The sequence below is a fragment of the Triplophysa rosa genome, linkage group LG9, assembly GCF_024868665.1.
Source record: "Triplophysa rosa linkage group LG9, Trosa_1v2, whole genome shotgun sequence".
Lineage (NCBI taxonomy): Eukaryota > Metazoa > Chordata > Actinopteri > Cypriniformes > Nemacheilidae > Triplophysa > Triplophysa rosa.
The window spans coordinates 17,017,199-17,041,795 of NC_079898.1; the positions used below are offsets into that span (position 1 = coordinate 17,017,199).

The 24,597-nt window shown below is 39.9% G+C and overlaps 1 protein-coding gene across 2 annotated transcripts in view; it reads right to left on the reverse strand.

Moving 5' to 3' along the window:
* smap1 (small ArfGAP 1) overlaps positions 1–24,597 on the reverse strand; it is a 100,783-nt gene that overhangs the window by 28,252 nt on the left and 47,934 nt on the right. Inside the window, exons 5-6 of one of the 2 annotated variants that reach the window (XM_057342618.1) lie at positions 18,002–18,070; positions 16,502–16,579 (exon numbers count right to left, since the gene is read on the reverse strand). In XM_057342618.1, coding sequence (XP_057198601.1) covers positions 16,502–16,579; positions 18,002–18,070 — 147 coding nt within the window. The remainder of the gene's footprint in view (positions 1–16,501; positions 16,580–18,001; positions 18,071–24,597) is intronic. The other variant, XM_057342619.1, reaches the window with a different exon arrangement.

Below are 24,597 nucleotides of genomic sequence, written 5' to 3' on the forward strand. Positions count from 1 at the left end.
TCTTTTGGCTTCTCATAATATAAAGCTATTGCATGACATAAGAAAATATTAAAATTTAGCACATGAAAACTCTTACAGCGGTTTCCTAATAGCTCATCCTTCTCAAAGCTTGATAATATTATTCAGGATAGGATTTTGGATCGTCCTGCCACTTCCGACACACGATCCAGCAAAAAATGTCCGTATCGACGCGATACTGATCCAGAGTATCGGGATCGGCCCACCCCTATCCAAAATCTTAAAGGAACAGTTCACCCAAAAATGAAAATTCTGTCATCATTTACTCATCTTCGAGTTGTTTCAAACCTGTATACAATTTTTTGTTCTAATGAACACAGAAAAAGATATTTGGAAGAATGCTTGTAATCCAACAGTTCTTGCCCACCACTGTAGAAAAAATGGCTTTATAAATTTCTTTGTTCTGTTGAACACAAAAGAAGATATTTTGAAGAATGTAGGACAGCAAATGGTTCTGGGGCACTTTTGACTACCATTGTAATTTTTCCTTCTATGGTAGTCAATGGTGGCCAAGAACTGTTTGGTTACAATCATTCTTTCAAATAATATGTCCTTGTGTTCATCGGAGACAAAGAAATGTATACAGACTCTAGGGTGAGGAAATGATGACAGAATTTTTATTTTTGGGTGAACTGTCCCTTTAAGGGGAAAGTGTGGTAACCCTTTAAAACAGGCTGTATAGGTCAGGGGGGGAGATTTCATTAGGCAAAACTTGTATTACAGTCAGTGATAATGATCCAGGACCTGCACATTTCAAAGCAAATTCAAAGACAGTATCAGATTAAGCAATTGCATATTAAAAGGAAATGGGGGAAACAGTGGCTGGAGGGGGTGAGAGACAGAGACACAACTAAAAGAAATAAAATCTTCTGAGAGCTCTCAGAAGTTCCTCACTAGCTTTCAGGAGACGTCTTAGATCTTCAGATGCATTTCTTTAAGTATTTCCTTTTTCCCAAGCCAGAACGCTACCACTGACTGAGTCTCCAGAACTCATTTGCTCTTTCCACATCAAAGCATTGTTAATAGATTCTAATGTAAGTTTTATTTTGTTCTTAACAAAACACAACTGCTCCCACTTTGCATAAAGTAATTGGATTTGCAGATTTCACAGGAGTAGGTCCCTGCCAACCAAAAAGAGGCCTTTTCAAAAAATAAATCAAAACTACAGTGGATCGTCTCTGCGCGTTTGCGTGGAACCGTGTACCAACACGGGCAGATTTCTAAGATCTTATCTCTTTCCCATCACCTCACACAAACAAAGCTACAGCCGCCGTCACCCCATTACACCACCGTCTGCTGGCAATAGAGTTTTAATTAAAACTTTTCATAAAAGCTTATCTTTATCACAAAGAATCCCTCAGAGTTAGAAAAATTGTAGCCCTCATTTCCTCAACCAAACACCTAAAAACCGACGCAGATCTAATTATGATTCCCGAGTAGTGCCGTCTTGAGCTGCAAGGACTTTGCTATTCTCGAACCCTGTGAATATTAAGCCTCTAGATGGGGGGTTAGTAGAAAACCATCAAGACAAACCGTTCGTTTTTGCACTTTAGTTCTGCATTCAACACCTTTAATGAACACTCTTACACTGTAAGTGGACTTAAGTGCACATCCTGAGAGCTCTCGCATGTGCGAAGATGCAAATGAATGCGCACGCACAAATGCATCATACTAAAAAATATTCTGCGAATAAACCCCACGCTCGGCTAATTCCCCAGTCTTCCACTGCTTCAAATCCAGCCAATATTGATCAGCCCCCTGCAGCACTGATCGATCGACCGTTTGCAGGTGTGTGTGCATGCGATTACGTGTGGTGTGAAACTAAACTAGGTCCCCGCAGGGCGGGAGAGCGAGCGGATGGTGGGGGAGGGACATGTCGAATTAAGGTGAGGAGTGTTGTTTGTCAGAGGACGATGCTCATTTAGGGCGCCCTTCACTCTCTCTCCCCCACACAAACATGCATGCGCACAAACGTGCATGCGCTAGTCGCATTACAGCAGACAGATGTGTTGTCGAAAGGAAGAGGACAGCTTGTGACAAATGCAATAGTCATAAAAATATGAAAGTGTTAATTCATGCAATAGTGCACTAACAAAATGCACTTGTACTAATCTCTTAAAAAACTGTCTTTTGTTAATATGTAATATGTATGTATTGTCAATAGTACAGTTGTCAATGACAGAGTCAGTTTATATAGAAATTCAAACAAAATATTTGTATGTTTTTTTTCCAAACTGAACACAAAGTTATACATGAACACTTAATTCATAAACATGTATTCACCAGTAAAAAATAAAAATACTCTAGCCAATGTTTCTATGGCTTCAACAAAATGAGGTTAAAACTGTTAAAAAAAATTAAGACCCGACATTCTTGGTCTCATAACTTGGCTGGTGTATGGTTGCGTGTGTGTGTGTGTCTTGTTTCTTGACTATTTCTGTGTTATCACGTCTTACGCAGATGAATGCCCCTGCAACACGCATAGCATGGCATGCTGACAAGCTCTGATCTATACCTTAACTGGCTTGCACGTAGTTTGTTGACTAATACCGTACGCTCCTCTCCGTGGCACGCGCTTGCTGCAGCTCCAGGGGACAACGCACGCAAAACAGCACAAAGTTATTCATTCACACATTGTAAACCATCCCCACTCTGACACAAACACACGCTCCATCCCAGAAACTAGGGCCAAATCATTAGTCTTCAACATGAAGCTGAAATTATACAGCACAGAGCCGAACCATGAATTAACAGACAGTACACGTGCAGCGAGGGATAACTCTCTCGTAACACAGATGTGATATATTCTACTGGTGCTACAGCATTAAAGGGTCTCTTCTAACCACAAACTATGCCTTGTGTGGCCACTGTATGAGTGATATACAAAACCACAAAGCTACTGAAATCACTCATGTGGAAGTTTTTCATTGCAGTTACAAAAATTTGGAGAAAACAATTCGGTATATCTCGGAAGGAACCATACAGCAGTTGTGAATCCACAGGCAATCCCACAGCTCCTAAACAAGCAACATATTCCCTACTTGGCCGATTTCTTCCAGACCTAGCAACTGAATAAGACCACATTAAAGTCCCTGTGAAGCGGAAGTTGCGATCATTTTTACTTCCGTTTTTTTGACGCATTAAATAAGCATTTGCATTAATAAAATTAAATAGTGGCCGTGGCTTTAGTCTTATTCTGCGATTTGATTGACCCACATTGATAAACTTTTTACAATAAACGCTGCAATATTTCATGGAAAAAATAGGCATTGTAATTTTTTATTTCACTGGGACTTTAAGGCCTCTGTATACTTCGGGGGAAATCAAAGAACGAACTGGTGTGATGCAATTTCAAACAAAACTTGGCCAAAACTAAGCTAAAACAAATGAGTCTAACCAAAGCAAACTTTCCAGAAAAGTTCGGGGATTGTTTCTGGTTTATTTTGTTCTGCACACAACATAAAAAAACAGAAATACTGAACTGTGGAGTTACATTGCAGAGATTTGTGAAATAAAAAGATGATTTCTAAAGCTATCAAATAGATAAAAAAGTGGTGATGCGTTGCCATAAAGGTAAGCTAACCTAGTTTGTTTCTAGTTTTAAAATGCGTTTTTGTAAAAAAAAAGAATGAAAACAAAATTTCATCAAAACTGCATTCCCCCTTTACTCAACAGCATCCCACCCTTCAAAGACATATGCTAGTAAACTCAAAGAGCTCCTCTAAGTGTTCTGATTGGCTAAACAAAGAAAGAGTCTAGGGCTGTCAGAGATAGGTGTGATATCACAGAACACCCAACAGGGACACCTTCTATGTGCTATTCCATTAAAACTGCCTACAAAACTTTTAAAAGCATTTATGCCATTTCATGTCCTTTTAAGTAAAGCATCTGTTTAAGGGCACAGTGTATGTAGCATATATGTGCATGTTGGCTACACTGAGTGCTTGTGTGTTCTTTGTGCTTTGACACTCAGAAAACCATCTTAAACTGAGCAGAATTCACTCAGTTGGGCCTGAAACTGCTGACCTACTGCTCCATAGCAAATCACTGCATTTCTCACCTCCTGCAGAGTGACCGAGCCGGCCACCCACCTCTCTCCTCCATCTCGGAGTACTTTATTTTCCTCCATATGACATTCATTTCCTCATTGCCAGTGCTCTTGCTTTTTCCTTTTTTACAATCTGCTCATTGTCTGAGGGATGCTATTTGTTTCTGAGTGACACAATTTCTTGCATACCTTTGAAATGAACGCCCTTGATTGACAGTCTAGATCAGTGGACATTATTACACCCTTTGTCAGGGTCTCCAACCTCCATTAACTGCAAGCTGCCAATACAGTTGAACATTGTCACACAACGCCATTTATTTTGAAAACCTTCTCTAATGACTCTCACTCATTAGCTGAGAACCAGTACATTCTCACATAGACAGAAACACAAGCATCTTTTTGAACTCTTGAGCGTATTCATCAGACGAAACATCTGTGCGAGGAAATCAAACCAACCCGAAGCTGTCTACATCAAACACACAACAAACAAAAACCAACAAATACCAAACTGCGAAGAAATTTAGCTACGTAATCTTTGAAACTGAGACCATAGCTGTTACAAATCCCAGCAACCTCCTGGGTATCAGGTGCAAAGGCCATAATAATAATTAAGCTGTCTAATAACACCGTCCTAACCAAGCATGTCAAGATAGAGTTTCAATCCTTTGTCGCTTTATGACAATAAAGCGTGCATGATATTTTTGTGCATGATATTTCAAAGAGACAGAAAAAGAAGAACAAGAAGAGGAAGAGAGAAGTAATGAGTAATGAGGGTTCATTTGGGAGAACAAACCTCAATCTGAGCTTAGTCAGTCTGATCTGAGGTAAGTCGTGCACTATAAATAACAGACGACAGACGGGCAGCAGTGGGCACAGCACAGGTGTGGAGGAAGACTGGAGGAACAGAAGCTGTGTGTGTGTGTGTGTGTGTGTGTGTGTGTGTGTGTGTGTGTGTGTGTGTGTGTGTGTGTGTGTGTGTGTGTGTGTGTGTGTGTGTGTGTTACAAATGAGCATTTATTACAAGTCAGAATTCTGAGCTAAACAGGAAGAGATTAAAGTCAGCATGCAAAGACATTTAAAACCCATTTTGCTTCCATAACCCAACATGTTTCTGAGTGAAACAGGATATTCCACAAGAAAAAAGTGGGGGGACTTGATCTATTGAGAATTTATTGGATCATGACAAGCGAGCCATAATGTGATACTATAATGGAGCCAGGTAATTGGAGCAGAGCGACTACAAGAATGAGAGATTGGTGAGGTCATCTGAAATGGAAAGTCAGTTTAGAGGTGTGACTCTGATTTGGATTATGTTACATTTTACTGTAACATAGGAGATGACACACAGACTGTAAAATATTAGCGCATACAACATAGAACACTAAGGACTAGGGTTGCATGGTGTACCAGTGCTACGGTAGCATTGAGATGCTAAACCTTCAAAATGCACACGATGCCGCCCTATTTTTTAAATGGTAGTATCGTACTACTGTAAGTTAGTGAACGACTCAGACGATGATAATGATTAATTGACAAAGACACTTCATCAAGATGCGAATAATCAGTCGTTTTGAACGAATTGGTTTAATGATTCACTAACAATCACAAAAATTGCCACCACCAACTGGCCGTTTTAGTTTCACATTTAAAGTAAGCCTAACATTTCCCTTCATAAACATTTCTGAAAGAATAAAATTTGTCATACATTTGAACAGTTCCCACATTAAAAATGTTCTAGTGTACTTTAGTGTTTACTACTACAGTAAACTTTACAAAAATTCCTAGACACGAGTGTCTTTGAGTCTAACCATAGTAAATATTCAAGTATACTACAGTATTTGTGACAATTTATCCAATTACTATAGTTAATACTACTAAATATTGTAGTGTGCAGTATAATACAGTTTACAATAGTAAATACCAAAATGTTTTATTTAGATCTGTGTATTACGTAATTTTTTTAAATTTAGTAAATTCAATTATGCACATGGTACAGCATTGCTATTGGTACCGTGATACTTCAGCAGGTACAGTATCGTAAGATATATTTATGGTACCGTGACAAAGGACAGAAAATTACAATGAATTGAAATGAAATTTAATTAGACTGTTAAAATGATAAGCCTGCTGTATAATAGTCCTCAGCGGGGTGACATGGACAAATGAAGAACTAGCTAGTTAGGTCATGTTCATTTTATGTTAAATAGTTATCAAATGCATCTAATGGCTCTCACAACAAAAACATGAAATCCAATGCTTTGGGACATGAAGTATGAAGTATTCACAAAATGTGCTAATTGCAGTGTGTGTGTGTGTGTCTGCCCAGTGGGGAGAAATCTCTCTTGATAATATCACAGGTTTAATACACACGCACGCACGCACGCACGCACGCACGCACACACACACACCTTCAGGCAAAGTGGACAGTGAATCCTGAAATCCCATTATTTGCATGAGCGGCCCAGAGAGAATCTACTGCAGCCTTACGCACACACACGCACGCACGCACACACGCATGTTGGGTTTCCATGGTTTATGGGGACATTCCATAGATGCAATGGTTTTTATACTGTACAAACTGTATATCATATTCCCTACCCCTAACCCACCCCCTAAACCTAACAATCACACACAACTGTCTGCTCTTTTAGATTTTCAAAAAAGTTAATTCTGTATGATTTATAAGCTTGTTTCCTCATGGGGACCAAAAAATGTCCCCACAAGGACAAGGATTTTGGATATTGCCATCTTTGTGGGGACATTTTGTCCCCATACCGTACGCACACGCACACACACACACACTCGAGCTGTGAAGTTCCTCCCTCTCTGTCTCACACACGATCTTTTTCATCTCTTATCGCCTCTTCCTCTCCTCCATCTCTCTTCCTTTCATTCACACCTTCCTCTCGTCTCCCTCGATACCTCCCTCTCATTGTTTCCTTCCCTTTTGTTCAATCTTCCTCACTCTCTTGCTCTCCTTTTCCAAACCTCATTTCCTTCTCAAACTCTCTCATCACCTGACTCTTTTCTTCTTCAACCCCCCAGCAAACCCCCATCTCTCTGTGTCTGCGTGTGTGGTAGAAGCACAGACCCAAGGTCATTGTTAGCCTAGATTAGGTACGGAGCGCAGGGACGAGCGGCCGCCATCATGTTACCGACTTTCTTATTATTTGGTGTCCTCGGGCTGGAGAGTGAATCAGCATCTACAGTTCTGACACAGACTGTGACGGAAAATAAGAGATAGAGACAGGAGAGGTCGTTATGCAGTGACTTTCAATGAGACGATATGGAGGTGATGGTAAACTCAAAACAACATTTACATGTCAGAAGTGACAATTTATCTCACCTTCGCTTGATGTGATAGTTCATTAAAAATGAAAATTCTGTCATCATTTACTCTTGTCATTTAAAACCTGTATGAGGACATTTTGAAGAATGTTGGCACCCAAATAATCGACTTCTATTGTATAGACACAAAACCAATGCAATGGTACCGCTGTAGTTCGGTTACCAACATTCTTCAAAATATCTTCTTTTGTGTTCTGCAGAAGAAAGTTGCAGGTGTGAAATGACAATAGGGTAAATGATGACAGAATTTTCATTTTTGGAAGTGCATTAACACATTAAGTAACACATTTACTGCTGCCAAATTTGTGGATCATTGAGTCAGCAGCGCAAAGGTCATGGAATTGTTTCCAAAGGAAAGCAAATATTGATAACCTTTATACCCTAAAGTAACTGTACGTCGCTTTGGATAAAAGCATCGGCCAAAGGCATACGTTTCTACTTGCTGATGCGTAAAACATACATAAACTTGCCACTGAAAGCCCACCACCAAAAATGGATTCTATATGCAAAATAACTGTGCAAATAAAGCAAAAAGATTTGAGAGAAGAAGTGCTAGAGGGAGAGATATATGTGGCACTAGTTAGTATCAGGCCTTGAGCTTAAAATATCTCATCAGCATTAATTATGCATTTTATATCATAAAGACTTCAAAGGGAAAAATATCCCCTGCCAGCACTACACGTACGCAAGAGCTTAAGCACACACATAAATATAAACACATAACCAAACCATGTAATACTGAAAAGCACGTGTTTCACTGTCTATCTACTTCATATACGATAGTGACCCGTCTGCAATTATTTAATTAATCACAAGCATAAAATAAATATGCCCCTGTACTCATCTCACCTGTTCCTATTCACCTTCGGGAACTGATGCCAATTCTGACCCCATCTGCCATTCTGATGCCTACCAGCATGACACTACCACCACAAAAGCTCAGCGAGAAGCTCATGGGAGGGGGTGATGTGTATTCTCAGTTGGCCGGTGTTTCCGTCCCAGCATGACGCACTGCACAAAGGCATGCTGGGTCCACTCAAAATGTGAAGCATTTCATTCTGCTCTGGCGTCTTTCAGCCAAACAGAAAAAAATCTTTCTAGAAATTCACTTTAACGTCACGGCATATGTTAATCAGTCAGTCACCCAATAATTAAATTCACCAATTAAATCTGAATGTAATGGTATAAAGCAATTTGGTTAAAATGTCATTGTAAAGTGACTGTCACTAGATTTTGTGTTCCATTCGTTGCTTCCCAACTCACTCAGGCTAGAGTCACATCTAAACGTTGCATCTCCATCCCCAGCACCAGACTGCACATCTGGACGGCCCATTTCTACAGACTCCACATGCAAACCTCTTTGTGTGTAATATGGAAATGTTCTCTCTCTACTGCACACAGTCCCCTGACAGAACCCTGTCACAAGAACAGCAGGAAGACAGCAAGATCCAAGCAAGAAATGCGAACACACATACACACACTCCTCGACAAACACAAACGCAGAAGAGGGAGAATTTATAAAGAATGAATCACGTCCACTGATAGTGATGTTTCTTTTCACATGCTGTCTGTACTCTTTTGGCATCAGTTTCACCAAGTGAATGACGCAACAAAATCTCTGCTAAATGCAATTTGCAAGGTGCATTTCTTTACCTTGTGGGTAAAGCACGAGTCTGTGGAGGATGAAGGAGCATGAAACACTAGGTCTTTATAGCATCACTGCATCCATGCGATCCAGGGACCTGAATAAGCTCTTTAAAAATGCACAACGTGTTTGACTGTATCATGTAAAGAGTAAGTGCTGCCATGAGCAAAATATACACAAAAGATCTTTTTTAGGATTTATTTTAAATACTCGCAGTACTGGATTGTGGAGGGTTAGTAAGACGGAGGACGTTGAGCTAAAATATTGTGATTAAAATGTGGAAGATTTCACATCTACAGACACTTAGTAAACGTGTCTCACACATCCTCTTAAAATAACATTCACAGAATCACATATACAGTACATAAAATCACATATACATAAAACCAGAACAGCAGCGATCATTACTTGTTCTTTGATAATTTATTCATGGCCAATGCAGAAAAAGAAAGACAAATTATAGCTTCCTTTCCTAAGAGAACAAGAACGAGAGAGTGAGAAATACGCGATGAGAAAGAAACAACAAGACAGGTGTTAGAGAAGTGAGACAGGTTTTCAACCAAGTCTCCTGATGAACACAGATTTATAAAACACACAAAAACATGTCACAGCATCATGTGAGGATGCTAACCCTGGAGACAAAACATAAGATGCATTGCTCACATGCGGGCATGGAACAACCACGGGCCAATTAGAGGATGAGGAGATGATGATGTTGAGTGCTGCAATACGCCCTTTTCACATGACGTCACGCATCTTCCGTTCTGCCACGAAGCAGTGTATCATTACTTCCGCTAGCACTCCAGTTCATAAGGTGGCGGTAATGCACCTATAAGCTGATTTGCCAACCGCCAGTAAAACTCAAGAAGAAGTTTTAGAAGTTACTCAGAAGTTACTTCTGCTAGCGCCTCAGAATGGAGTTTACCAAGTGGCTTGCACATCTGCCACAAATACGTCTAGATGATGTACAACGTCTTGCAGACAAATTTTCGCTAACGACAAGATCAAAGCTAGAGAAAGGATACAAATTCTTTGTTGAACAGTACCTGTTTGATTATCAAGGTAAGTGTTTTGTTTTCTTTTTGTGTTAGTTAAGGTGCTAGGATAAGTACTTGAACACCTGTTCTGTCAGTTTTTTTTCTCACTGTTGTAAAATTCCAGCGGGATGGCAAAACGGAAGTTCTTCTTCTTCTTCTTCTTGTTTGTTGCAAGACGGATGTTATGATACACTGCTTTGCAAAAAGGCGGAAGTTAAGTGACGTCATTGTGAAAAGGGCGAACAGTGGACACTGGACAGTTTAACTACTGTAATGTAATTCTGAACATACTGGGAGGGGGGTAACACAGAGATAATATGTGCAGTTACCATGTTGGCTGGCCTTGAGAAACACATGGGATAAAACGACGCACACACACACAGAGCGCAAGAGAGAGAGAGAGCCAGCAGGGGTTTTTGTCAGAGAGTTTCTGATTGCATTCAGGTAGAGTCGCTGCAAATGAAAACAACTGCGCTGCGGCAGCCTTCATTAGCTGAGAGACAGAGAGCTTTTCATACTAATTCCACTTAAACCCTAACGAGCACCTCACTGAGTATTAATGAGAAACACGATGAGATATTTGGGCCGTCACTGACCTCCGGAAATTGTCTATTGGTGTGATTGGAAACCCAAACACAATCTAGTAACCTGAAACATGTTTTCTAAACTTATGAAAACACAAAACAAGGATAAGTCATATAGGTGCAGTTAATGCGGGTCTAAACCCTCAGGGTCTCTAATATCTAAAAAACGCTGCTGCAAGAGGAATAAAAGCAATACAATTTTTTTTATTGTCGAGCAAAAAAGTACAAATTAAGTCCTAATTAATTTGTAAATTCCTAACGATTCCCTATGTTGCGTTTGAGAGAGAGAGAGAGAGAGAGAGAGAGAGAGAGAGAGAGAGAGAGAGAGAGAGAGTAGAGAGAGAGAGAGAGAGAGAGGAGAGAAGAGAGAGAGGGAGAGAGAGAGAGAGAGAGAGAGAGAAGAGAGGAGAGAGAGAGAGGAGAGAGAGAGAGAGAGAGAGAGAGAGGGAGAGAGAGAGAGAAGAGAGAGGAGAGAGAGAGAGAGAGAGAGGAGAGAGAGAGAGGGAGAGAGAGGGAGAGAGAAGGGGAGAGAGAGAGAGAGAGAGAGAGAGAGAGAGAGAGAGAGAGAGAGAGAGAGAGAGAGAGAGAGAGATTGCTCAAAGACGTTTTCTGGGTTTTGTGCGGCTGTGACGGTGAAGGTAATTTTAGTAAAAGCTGAGACCGGCTAAGGTGAGCTGTCTAACAGGATGGAGCGCTTTTCTCTCTGTCCTCACTCATTCTTCCTAACATGAACCATCAGCACATTTCTCTTCATACACTTGCTGAGATTAACCAGCTTTCCACTTTGTCCGCGGAAAACCGCTCAATCTCACTCCTGGATCCATTCGAGTCACGTTCACATACCTCTTTACATGCATTCATTACACTGGAATTTCAAACACAGAGAGTTCATATCAAAACCGTACAGGTGTTCTTCTTTACAGTGAAAATATGTCCTGACCACTGTCATGTTTAGTTCAGGAAGAATCCCTTGCATGCTAAACAAAAACACTTATGGGCAATTCCAGTGTTATGGATGTGACATTTTTAGTCAAAACTTGAAATATGAATTCTCCGAGAACGTGTTTATTACCAATATATTGAAGCATGTTTATATTTTACTAAACCCCTAATCATAGCGTCCATAATTTAGAAAAATATCAGTCTATGGACAGGTTTTCAATTTAAAGGGAACCCGGTATATAGAGAGATGTATGGCTTAATGCGTTGTAATAGCCTTACACTACTAGCATTTGTTGTTAGAAACATATTTTCAGCTCTTAAAAAAACCCTAAATGTAATACGCATTTTAACCTAAGGAGGCCGCCATGTTCTTTTTCGATGACGTAAAGTGGTTGCACGCACAGCTAAGCAGCCAAACTAAACACCGACACACTAATCAGTTCTTCAGTAAATATAAGGTTCTGTAGGATAATATATATATATATATATATGTGTGTGTAACAATGTTCACAGCAAGGAAGAAGGAGGAGGGAACCGGCGAACGTTGAACAACAAAACTTTAATAAAATAAACAAACAACAAAACGAAAGTAAAATACCGGCAGTCGACCGTGACACATAATAAAACAAAACGTAAAGTCCAGGCCTGGTTCTCTCTCGTCCTTTACTGTTGTCGCTCCTCCTTTTATATAATGCTAAAAGAAGAAAGAAAATAAAGAGGCTATTTGGTGTATTTTCCTACATTTTAATATTGTTTGTCAGAAACAACACAAACATGCATATTAATAACCAAAATCATTTTAAATTTATCATATACACGATGTTTTAGCCATTATACAATGCATTTTATCCAGATTTTGACTTTTTGATGTTGATTTATCAACATCAGTAGCCTAACGTTATTGTCTTCTCTCCCTCGGTCATTAGCTGACGGGGGCTAATCTTCACGTGTGCTCTAATACAGAATAAATAACCAAACCGCAATTATTATTATTGTGTTTATCAGTATATTCTCATAATGTATAAAGTATACGATTATGGTGGATGCTGATGTCTTAAATAGTCTTAAATGTCTCAAAGGCAGTAGTTTAAAGCTATGATTTAATGCACGCTCACCTTGAACAGACGTCTAATACTGAACGTGTTCTTCTTTTATGGCTGGCAGGCTGGCTTGTGTCAAGAGGACATACCGCCACCTACTGTCCCTGTGTGTTTGTATATCTGATCTTATGTTTTACGTGTCATATTTTACTGTTATATATGGAAAACATGTGTGCTTCGCTGTTGCGAAAGAGAACAGGTTTAGGTCGCAACCATTTGACATCACGGATTCTTACGCAAAAAAATGGCGGCCTCCAAGTAAAATATTTTTTCAAAGTTTATGAATACTGTGACAGTTACACTGTTTTTTTATTTCACAATTATAAAGTCAATGCCATTGTTCATATATTAAGCCATACATCGCTCTATACCCAGGGATCCTTTTAAAAAGAGAGAAATCTTCATGTGTTATGGATGTGACAAAAAAAGCAAACAAGAAGCAATAATACCCAACAAATACATGGCTCACTATAGAACATAAAATAGTTACTATATTTTAATTTCCATGTGCCAATTTATGAGGAGTATGGACTGTTATGGATGTGACAATTCACTTAACTGCCAAATTAACTTTAAGAGAGTCTTCATGTGACTAAATATTGACATCTGACCTCTCCATATGGTGAAAACGTTTGGTTAAAATGTGATTTTTTCATCATTAAGTCGACATTTGTAAGGAATTGCCCTTATACATGCGAGCCAGGACTTCACTTGTGAGCAGCAATAGAGTATGACACCACAGACACTCCAACATGTATAACATTAAAGATTTGAATAGACCCCTCAATACAAAGTCTGAGCAAGTGATAGTGATGATGCTTGATTTATCAAACATTACTAAGTGATTACTCTGAAACTACTCAAATACTCCAGCCAGGGCTGAAGAGAACAGCCTGGTAAAGTCTGTCTGGATTTTAGACGGACAGGAAACAGACAGCCAGTTCCTGTGGAATTGGAAACAACAAATGCCCAGCACACAGATGGAGCATCTACAGCAGCCAAGTAAATTCAGTTTGTTCTACATCATCTCAGCCTGGCAAACACACACACACAGACGTCTGCATGTTTTTCTCCACTACCCTGCAGCTAAACAAAAATACATGTTGAAATGTACAACTCGTTTGTTCTTTCCGGCAGGACGAAGGCTGACTTTCTGATGCAGTCTCGCTACACACTCTCCTTCCTCCATGTCGCACAGGAAGCCAGACAGCCATTTTAATCACTCTACAAACTGACCTGAGGTCAGCACTGACTCTTTCTGGCATTCTCTCTTTTTCCCACAACTTACACACACATATACACAGCTCTGGGCTGGCACACTCAACATGCGACTCACAGACTGTGGATCAGCAAAGGTCAGGATGGGCATTACAGAGGCAATACATCCCCCATGCGCCTACCTATCTCACACACACACATACACAGACTCATGACGGTTCAGAAGAGGCTATGAATATCATTGTAAGGTCCTCGCTTGGCTGATTTTAACATAAGCCAACACGCGCCTTTGATGGCATAGGAAATATGTATGGAGATTAACTGACAATGACAGACAAATGAAGGTTGTCGAGAGAGAAGACATGCATGATGGGATGCCACGGCGCGGACACCCCCGTTATCCGTAGGAGCGCTTTTGAGAGACACGTGGGGTGAATTAAGTATTGACAGATAGCCAGCTGTGAAATGATGCCTACACTCAACAGAGATAGAACGAAAACCGGGCAAGACAAAATTTCAGTGTGCACTTGTTAGTGTCTCCTGTGGTCTGTACTGTACCTTTCAGTGTGGATGTGTTAAATGCGTGTAGAGGAGCACGCAGGAGCTGTCACGTATGGTGAGACTAAAGCACAAAGGTTTTAAACCGGCCTGCAGAGATCCCCTCCTCTAAGCCTCCATCTTTCACTCTACTCTCTTCATCTCGTGGCTCTCTCAGGGGATGAAGCGAGACTGTTGAAAAACACGAGGTGGCCGTGCAGCACTAACTCTACTTTAATGCTCTGTCGTCTTCTACAGGCTGTGAATATTCTTGACTCCGTGGAGTGGAAAACCGAAAGTTTGCTGCTGGACTTCCAAAGGCCACCGAATTTCCAATCTTCTCCACCGTGACCCACGGATAACCCACACACACACGCTTGAGATGACAAGGGTGTAAAACAACAAAACACGAGTGAGAGAGAGAACTCCTCTTTGTGACTTTCTCTACACTCACTCAGGGCCACAGATCTTCACCCGCCTGCCTGTCAATCAAACACCACCATTGTGCTCTCTGACAGCAAGATGACAATAGCCATGTTCCCAAATGTCTCGCACACTGTCATTTCTCTTGTACACACAATTGCCATTTTCTGAAGCATTCTCTGTGCTTATTTTCTGTACTGTGATCCCAGATGACCCCATACTGTGCTTCAGGCGGAGAGAAGGTATGTGAATGTGTGTGTGTTCAGGCATCTGACTGTGGTTATGAAAGGTCTCTATTGCCCGAAGGGAAGCAAGGAGACTGGAGTTAGCAGATTGTTACACAAGTCTAAATGTATTGTGCCTGTTCAAGGTTTTTTTCTGTGCTGCAGGGTTGTGTGCGTGTATAAATGTTGACTAGATGCATATAATTTAAGATATTGCTGCTGTGGCTATTTATTTCTATGGAGCGGTTGGTTGCAGATCTCCTCTTTTGTGACTGTTAGCGCTATATGCCAGAAAACTCTAGAAATGTTGATAATTCTGTATGAAAAGTTTAAGGGGAGTACACAAACTTTGGTAATATAAAATGCTGTCCAGAATGAGACCATGCCCTCCATATAAAATATAAACAACACCTGCTTCTCATCATCACTAGCAAACATGAAATACGATTGTGAAGAATTCATTCATTTGTAGAGAGTTTTTAACAGAGTAAAAAGTAGTCAAGAGTGGTAATGTTGTGAAGTAAACCGTGAAATCCATTGATATACATAACACCCAACATTATGTTTCAATATAAAATACTTCATAAAAAAATTAAGCATACCATATAATATTGGACAGTACATATAAATATGTAAGACAAATTATACTTCAAATATCTCTCTCACGTCCAGTCCCCAAAACACCAAAAAAGCACCATGAAGGTATTCCACACAACTCAGATGCAACATTCAATGATTTTGGTGTGTCCTCTTGTTAAGGAACAAATAGAAATCTCAATCACTGATAATCACACCATCTCCCGAAACTCAGATCTAGCCTGTTTTTAGCCCAAAACTCAAAAATGGTGTTTAATTCTGTTATCACACGTGCAAGGACAAATGTTCATTTTTGTGTGCACTGTTCCTTTAAGAAATTTGTGGGTGGGGTTAATGGTTCAAGATCAGGTCAGAGCCACTGAGAGAGAGAGTCACGTCAACTCTGTTGACTCCAATGGAACAGTTTTTTCACAGCAATGGCGGTTCATGGAGGCTCTCAATAGTTCCCAGAAGTTACTAGTAACACATGGAGCTGCGGCTAAACAGACCAACTGGTAATCTTTTAACCCATTTAAAAACGTAAGTCATTTAATGAATAAAAAAATGAAAGAAATAAAGCATTTAAAGAGAAAACATAACTTCCTGGATCTATCTGAAGGCTCCATGAATCACGTGAGACGCGAAAATTTTGAACTTCCGTTGGCACAACTCTCTCTCTCTCTCAATGGCTCTGGATCAGGAATCCAGGTTTCCAAACAGCACCTCTTCATTTACAATGATGCATAAATACAGCTCTTATTAAAAGGGCTAATGGCTTTTGTGGGTAATGAAGTCGATTACCTTCTCAAATGCTGCTGGCTTGTTCCCTTTATCTGTATCCTTTTCTCTCTTTTTCTCCTCCTTTTTCTTCTCTCTCTCCTGTGTCAGAACGAGAAAAAAGAAAATGTGTGTCAGGATAAACCACACTCAGAGTGACAAGCACACACGCAAGTACATCACGCATTCACACATGCTCGATTTCTTTAAAAAGACATCGAAAAAAAAAATGTATCTCACGACTTGCCCCTTGGGATGGCCATTTGTCTACTCATGTGCAAAACAAATCAACGCTGGGGTGTTTTATGAAATGTGTCCGATGTCTTTGGATATTGCATTGCATACAGGGCTTGTGCCTTAAGCATCAGATTTTCAGGACAATGTGTCAAGATAAAAATAGCATTTCTCAATAAAGCCCTTAATGGCACATCTCAAGACCCCTGCGTTCTGTTCCTTTCAGGCTCCATCCATCTAGCTGTTTAAAAGAAAGTACAGTATGTGACCTGAGTGAATGGCTGCTAATCCACTACCCCTGACTGAAAGCAACTGTGTACAGTATTCACACAAACGACTATAATAACTGAAGCGAGAAAATGACACATTCAACATTAAATGTTGGGTATGGGGTTGTCTGACAGATTACTTGGTCAGTTGGTCTATTATTAAAATGTGTTCTTGTGTTTAATGACAGCTAGATGCAGCACAACAGAACGAAACAGAACGCAGAGGTCTCGACAAAAAGACAGCTTTATTTTTAACAGCTCGAGAGAAAACAGCTAATGCAACTTTAAAGACCCTTGCAAGATGCACTGTGTTAAAAGCCTTTGCAACCGTATATACGGTGCATTATAGGTCACATCAACACAGTTATGCCAAAGAAAGTTCGGCCTTGATATCAAGTCTCCTCTCTCAGCGCAAATCAATTCCAGCAAAAATGCAAGAGGCCTGTTCAGGTGTGGGAGTGAGGGATCAGAGCAGGTTTTCTGCAGTGACGGCGGTGTCTGGTCGGCGCTATGATTACGAGCAGACGGAACAAATGGAGAACAGGCCTGGAGGTGAAGTGCGCATTGGCCGTTTGGAGCTCTTTATGGGCACATCGATTATTCCATTTCCCCTCTGCATGCTGACAGAGCTGGTCTATTGATTCCTCTCCACAGCAGAGCACAGAAGCAACACACTCCACATACTTGAATACAACCAAAGCACATTTCAACAACAAGTGTCTGATTTCTACACGCTCCCTTCTTGTAGGTTCTGCATTAAGAGCGCCACCAGACAGAACTGTAAAAATGGTTGAAGACTCTATTAGTCGCCTAAATGGATAATGCCACACAAAACATGCATGGACACACACTTTCAACATCTAACAGTACACTACACTATCCAGACACCTTTCAATTTTCAATGCACTACGGTTTGGGATGCAGTTACGCTAAACTTGCGTACTATTCAGGATAATGTTATTTAGCACAGCAAAAGCACAGCACAGATAAGCACAACACACAGAAGCACACACCACAGTACCTCCAGCTTGCTTTTCTCTGCCGTTTGCGAAGGAGACGATACTGAAGGCAAAGCAGCATCAGAGGACTTCTGCAGGGGTGAAGGAAAGAGGACGATGAAAGAGAAGTCGAGTGATTGAAAGCAATTGAAAGAGAATGAGAAAGAGAGAGATAAAGAGGGATGAGCAGAAAAAGAACAAGCAGACGGATAGAAACCAGGATTAATAGGCTTGATCAACCCCACAAACTGTTTAATTATTCAGCCTATGGGAAATAAGAAGCACAGTTTATCCAGATACATTCACCCACACATCTGAACACTACAAAAATTGCTTGCTATTTCTTAATCAGTATTTTGTTTTGTTTGCAAGTAAACAAGAATCGTTGAACAAGATAAATCCACAAAAAGCACAATACTATGTTAAAATGTTCATACAATACAGCAGAACTTTACCACATTAGCAAAAGGCTTTTTTCTTGTTTCAACAGAACCCTCACTACATTTTGTTACATTAATGCTTAAAACAAGGACTAGAAAATATCTAATTGGCTAACATTAATCATTTAAGATATCTTATTAAATTGATCGTGCTGAAGGGGTATTCATATTTGAAAGGGTGTGAAACACTCTTAATAGAAAACAAGAAACAAATACTGATTAAAAAAGGGTTTCCTGCAGTAAATACTTCACTTGGAGAAAAAAAATAATCAACAGTAGTAACAAATCTTGGGGATATGTACACAACACTCTTAAAAATAAACGCCACGACGCTTCACGACGCCATAGAGGAGCATTTTTTGTTTCAATGAAGAACCTTTAACATACGAAGAGAACCTGTCCGTGTCACAAAAGGTTCTTTGTGGCATAAAAAGGTTCTTCAGATTACAAAAAGAAAGAGATGGTTCTTTAAAGAACATTTGACTGAATGGTTCTTCTATGGCATCTCTGTGAAGAACCTTTTAAGCACCTTAATTTTTAAGAGTGAATTAGCTCACAAATTCTTCTAATCGGACACATTTTATATAGGTATAAATAGCTCAGACACTCCCACATGTCGAAGACTCCATAAAATAAAAAATGACTCCATCTGCAGAATCCGCAGTTAGGAGTACATCAAACTGCATAGCCAAGACTGCCTCAAATCAATACAATTACCTCACAAGTGTAGCCACGGCAAATAACTGCATCAATCAGATGCAGAGTGAGGTTTCAGAAGATTGCCAAGGTCAATGGAAATCTTTTTCAGTGTCATTAAGAATTGCATCATCCAGTGTAGAAGGGCATTGTTTGAGGAATGACAATCCAGACTTCAAGCGCCTCAATTACTGATTGCATTAAAAGATTCAAAGGTGATTCAGGGAGGCAGAATATTTTCTTGGAGATGAGGCTAAAAATCAGTCATGTCAGTCTGTGTATACAGTTCCTTCGACCGATAGCTGGTATTGTGTGGAATACCAAAAGGTACAAAGCCGTATAAATGTGTTTGAGGGTCAATGTTAATATACACCAGAACGCATTGACACTCAAATATTCAAGTCAGCACTTTATAAACAAATGAAACCTATAGTGTTGGTTATATATATATATATGCTGTATATATATACACACAGTATACTGTATATATATATATATATGCTGTATATATATATATATATATACAGTACATTAATAAAAAATGGAAATCATGCATTTCAGGTCATATACAGTAAGAAATGTTTTATGATCTCATTTGGATGGGATGGTACCGATCAATCAGATCCCCTTGACCCTCACTTTTTGTGTCCTTCTCTCTTACCCCCTCACTGTGCTCCTTTCATTCGCTGGGGGCAGTTTGTTAAGGCTGTCTACCATTGGCTCTGGGGGAGATAGATGGCTCTGCCCCGACACAGAATCCCACAAAGGCTCTTTCTCTCAGAGCAGGACAGATAGAGGAAGGGAGGGCATGTCTGGGTCAGGGCCAAGGTTCTTATTCAACCTCTGTATCATCACCTAAGTGACAGCAAAGTCCCAAATGAAGAGACGAACACAGAGAGACAAAAGACCCCTTTCCACCCACACAATCTGAAACCATTCTGTGGTTTCTATTGAAAATTTTCAAGTGGAAGAATTGGCTCCTAAAATCTGCTGGTCTTGAACCAAGAACACATTGCATGTGTAGATGTGTTGTGTACATACAACTACTCTATTTTCCACAGCAGGTCTAAAATATAGGGATTTTATTTACAAATATATTGTACATTTTTTGGCGATCTACTGTTTTCTACACAAACTCAGTCTACATAATGTAATAACACTAAAATATATATTGAATATATCTTGATATCTTTAATATTGACTAAGGCAATGTCAAAGACTAAAATAATGAAATTACTGGTTGAAATCCAACTTTGATGCTCATTATCTCATAATTAGATTTTGAGACTTTAGCTTGGTTTTCACAGACTGGATCACAAATGTGTTCTATGTCTGTTTGTGGACAAACCAGGTAAAACAGTTAAAACAGGTAAGTGATGTCAAACTCATAGTCATGGTACAGGTGCCACAAAATCAATTTGTCTTTAACATGCTTTAAAAAATAATAACTAATAAAATTATAGAGAAGATCTAGAAAGTATAGAATATAGAAAAGTAACAAAGATGTAGAAAAACACAAAAATAAATATACAGAATATTATAAAAAGGTAGAAAAAATAATAATTCAAGTGATAGTTCACCCAAAAATGAAAATTCTGTCATCATTTGCTCACCCTTAGGTTGTTCCATACCTGTATACATTTCTTTGAATAAAGAAATTTGGATGAATGTCAGTAATCAAACAGATCTCATCCCCCATTTACTGCCATAGTAGGGAAAACAAATACTGTCAATTGGGGATGACATTGGTTTGGTTACTGACATTCTTCCAAATATATTCCTTTGTGTTCAGCAGAACAAATACATGTATACAGGTCTGGAACAATTTGAGGATGAACAATGATGACAGAATTTTCATTTTGGGGTGAACTATCCCTTAAGTTACATATGTATGGAATAACTATATTATAAACATAATATTATTACAAATGTTTTTGGAAAGGCAATAGAAAACATGGTGATTGTGGTGAGGCAAGTGTTCGAAGGGAGAGAACAGGACAGAAAGACAGATGACTTTTTTGGAAATATTGCTGTCAGCAACATGAATCCACAGAGCCCAAACAGAACAAGTAGGTCCATTATAGTGGAACTGAACGCAGAAGTGTCCAAGCTGGTTCATTACCTGCTGATGGATCCCCCTCATAATCTGCTTTTATTGGGTTAGCATCAGCAGTATGCTCCACTGCAGCACAGGCCCATATTCATTAGAGAGCCATTAAATAATACCACGCAATACACCTTCTCTTTCTTCAATCCCTTTAATGCCAGCGCGCCCGTCTGGGGAAATAAGTCCGGGACAGACGGCAGGAGGAGATGAAGAGCTGCGGTCAATAAGCAGAGACAGCAATCAGCCTGGAGTGTGAGAAGAGAGCCCATCTCCATCTTAATGCAGCTGAAGGCATGAAGCTTCTAGACTCCCATCCTCTCAAAGAAGTAACAGCATCAGCGCGAGGTCTAAAGGTCCCCAGGCTTTCTAGCTGAGGATTAATAGAAGGAGCGAGCAGATAAATGCCCCATAATGCAGTGCAAATGGCCGAGCAAGCCAGGTCACTTGGAGCAGAATGAGAGTGCGGTGAGAAAAGAGAAACTGAGAATGAGAATGGCCCATCGCTGGCTGCGAACGACTGAAGCTATAATTAGTTATGCTCCGATATCTTACTCTCACATTCACACTCTGCGCAGTAGAAAACCAGACACAAAATCAAGTTATATTTTCCTCAGTGGAGCAGAGCCTGTGATGTTCATACTCCTGCTGCCACCGCCTTCATATTCCGTTATTCAGATAAAAAACGGTCCGTTGAGATTCATCATTTGCGCATTTTCCGTGCTTTGGAAACACTTTGATCAAAACAATCCCCAACTAAAAAATTTGAAAAGGGAAGAGCATGATTTGCAAGCATCAAAACAAAACAAGGAAGTGCAGGCTGGCGCTTAATATCCTGGGACGTTTATTTTCCGAGGTTCCGCTTCACTGTTGGTTTCACATGCACGCGATCATTTAAATGGTGCGAATCAGCAGGGAGGGAGCGTGACTTCGACGCACCGACTCGCGATAAGCCTTTCAATAAGACACATTTATTCCCCATCTACTGGCGGAGCAGAACACACAGAACTTTCATTACTGCCATGCTGGAGAAGGAAGGAGAGGGATGGTCTGTTAAACTCTCTTGAGCTTGTTTTAGTAATTGAAGCAAGAAGAGGCTGCAATATTGCATCTCTCCTTTCATTTCAGCTGGAAACAGGCAGCTATTGATTTTTTTTAATTTATCAGCCTGGTTGACAGAGGCAGCCAATCAGATTCCTCCATTTCAGGCAACATGACATTGTAAGGGGAGCAGAACACCTGTACAGGGGCTAAACCGTTGGGGTACCAAAAAATGACCCGGGTTAAATTCATCCCAGGTGTTCCACAGCTGAGAAAAACTGAAAGCACAGCAGTGAATTAACAGGCATAACTAATAAAAATGGTAGTTTGAAACGCATTTGTTGGATCATTGTGAAACCCCTGTTGGCGTATGTTGGATCAGTATAAATTAGCCTTTATAGTCAAAAGATTCGGAACAGAATTTGTGTCATTAGTTCCGTGATTACTTTTTTATATAAAAAACACGTGCAGTGCAGCATGACAGGCTGCCAAATTTCTCCTTTGGTGCTCAACCAAACAAGAAAGTCCTCCAGGAATGGAATGAGTGTTTGTTGATGACTTTTCAATTGTGGGTAAACTATTTCTTTGGCCAATAATAAGGTTTTCTCCTGCATAGAGAAATTGGAGGCTGCCACCTTCATCAAATTTCGTGCCGCCTACGATTCTCACCAAAATGATGTAGGGGTCTTCATATAAAACACTGTGTACACTCAATGGACTGTCATGTAACTGATGTTGCGGCGTTACACCACTACGGAGGCGCTGTTTCGTTATCAACGCAGTTAAGAGTACAAGATCTAAGGAGCTGCATTAGCTGTATTTCACAGCTGTTCGGGTGAATATTGTTTATTTTGCATTTATGTATGTTCAGTTTGTTGAAAGGTTTCTTAAAGTGATACTTGACCCAAAAATGAAAATTCTGTCATCATTTACTCACTTTCGAGTTGTTCCAAATCTGTATAAATTGCTTTGTTCTGATGAACACTGAGAAAGATATTTGGAAGAATGCTTATAACTAGACAGATTTTGCCCCCCATTGACGTGCCACGTTTTAATCTGTGCAGATCATTAAATCTGCATTGCACTATACACAGCGAGATCGCCAGTATCAACGCACACTGTGATCAGAATGACTCGCAAACAAATAACGATTTGTTTAAACAGTTGAAACTAGTGAATCTATAAGAAATAAGTGAACCATTTAAAGCTCAGTGAACCACAAAAGTGACAAGTGCTTAACAAACAAAAATTGACTTGACTGACTTAGTGTCGGTTCACAATACGCAAACGAGAGTGGCTAAATCCATCTCACAGCAGATTCTAGTTTTCATTTCACTCTGTTCTCACTCACCTTATTATCTCTCTTTCTTTTCCACACTCTCACATCTAGACCCCCTTCACACACAAAGCAAAATGCTTAAACTGATAACAAGTTGTTTTTAATCACTTGTTTGCATATAAAAGGCACTGAGTGAGAGCAGGACAACTGGACGTCTCACATAACATGGCACTATTTTCCATTTTAGCATACACTTCTGGTTAAGTCCAGTTTTTTTTTTTCCTGGTTAAGTCCAGTTAGGTCCAGTGTGTCAGTTTTTGGAGGATCTGATGACAGAAATATAATATAATACACATGACTATGTCTTCAGAAGTGAATAAAGCCCTTACACACTGAAGCGTTATATTTTTATTACCTTAGAATGAGCTATTTCTATCTACATACGCCGTGGGTCCCTTTGCATGGAATTCGCCATGTTTGTTTCTACATTAAAAGGACAACTGCTCTACAGAGCGCGTTTCGTAAATAGGTTATCTCCTTCAGCAAAGATGTGAAAACGTGATGGCATATTTGTTCTGTGTCAGCCACCATAGTGCATTGAAAGGGAAGGGTCGAGTGAGCAGTTGGTTGGAATTTGCAACCTTTGCAACCTAAATTTCATACACTGGACCTTTAAAGCAACTAGCCATTCAGCTAGCCAACTAACTTTAGTGATACCATATATAATGATATAAATGGCAAAGAACCAACTACAGAGCCACCCAACTCAAGTTAACACTAAAGCCTAGCACAGTCATCCTCAATTGGCAGACCGCGGGCCGGATCCGGACCTTTGCTTCGTTTCATCCGGACCAAGAGACAGTCTAATAAACCATTTAAAGCATTTTACTATTTTGGTTGTTTAAATTGAGCCGCGCGTCTACACAACGGAGAATCACATCACACGCGCTCTCAGGAACATTTATGTAATTGATCTTTTGCCCCTGTATTCTCTAATATCTTTATCTAGCGCCAAACGTGCTTCATTTTAACCCTTTCCGCTCTGCGCGCTGCTTCTCT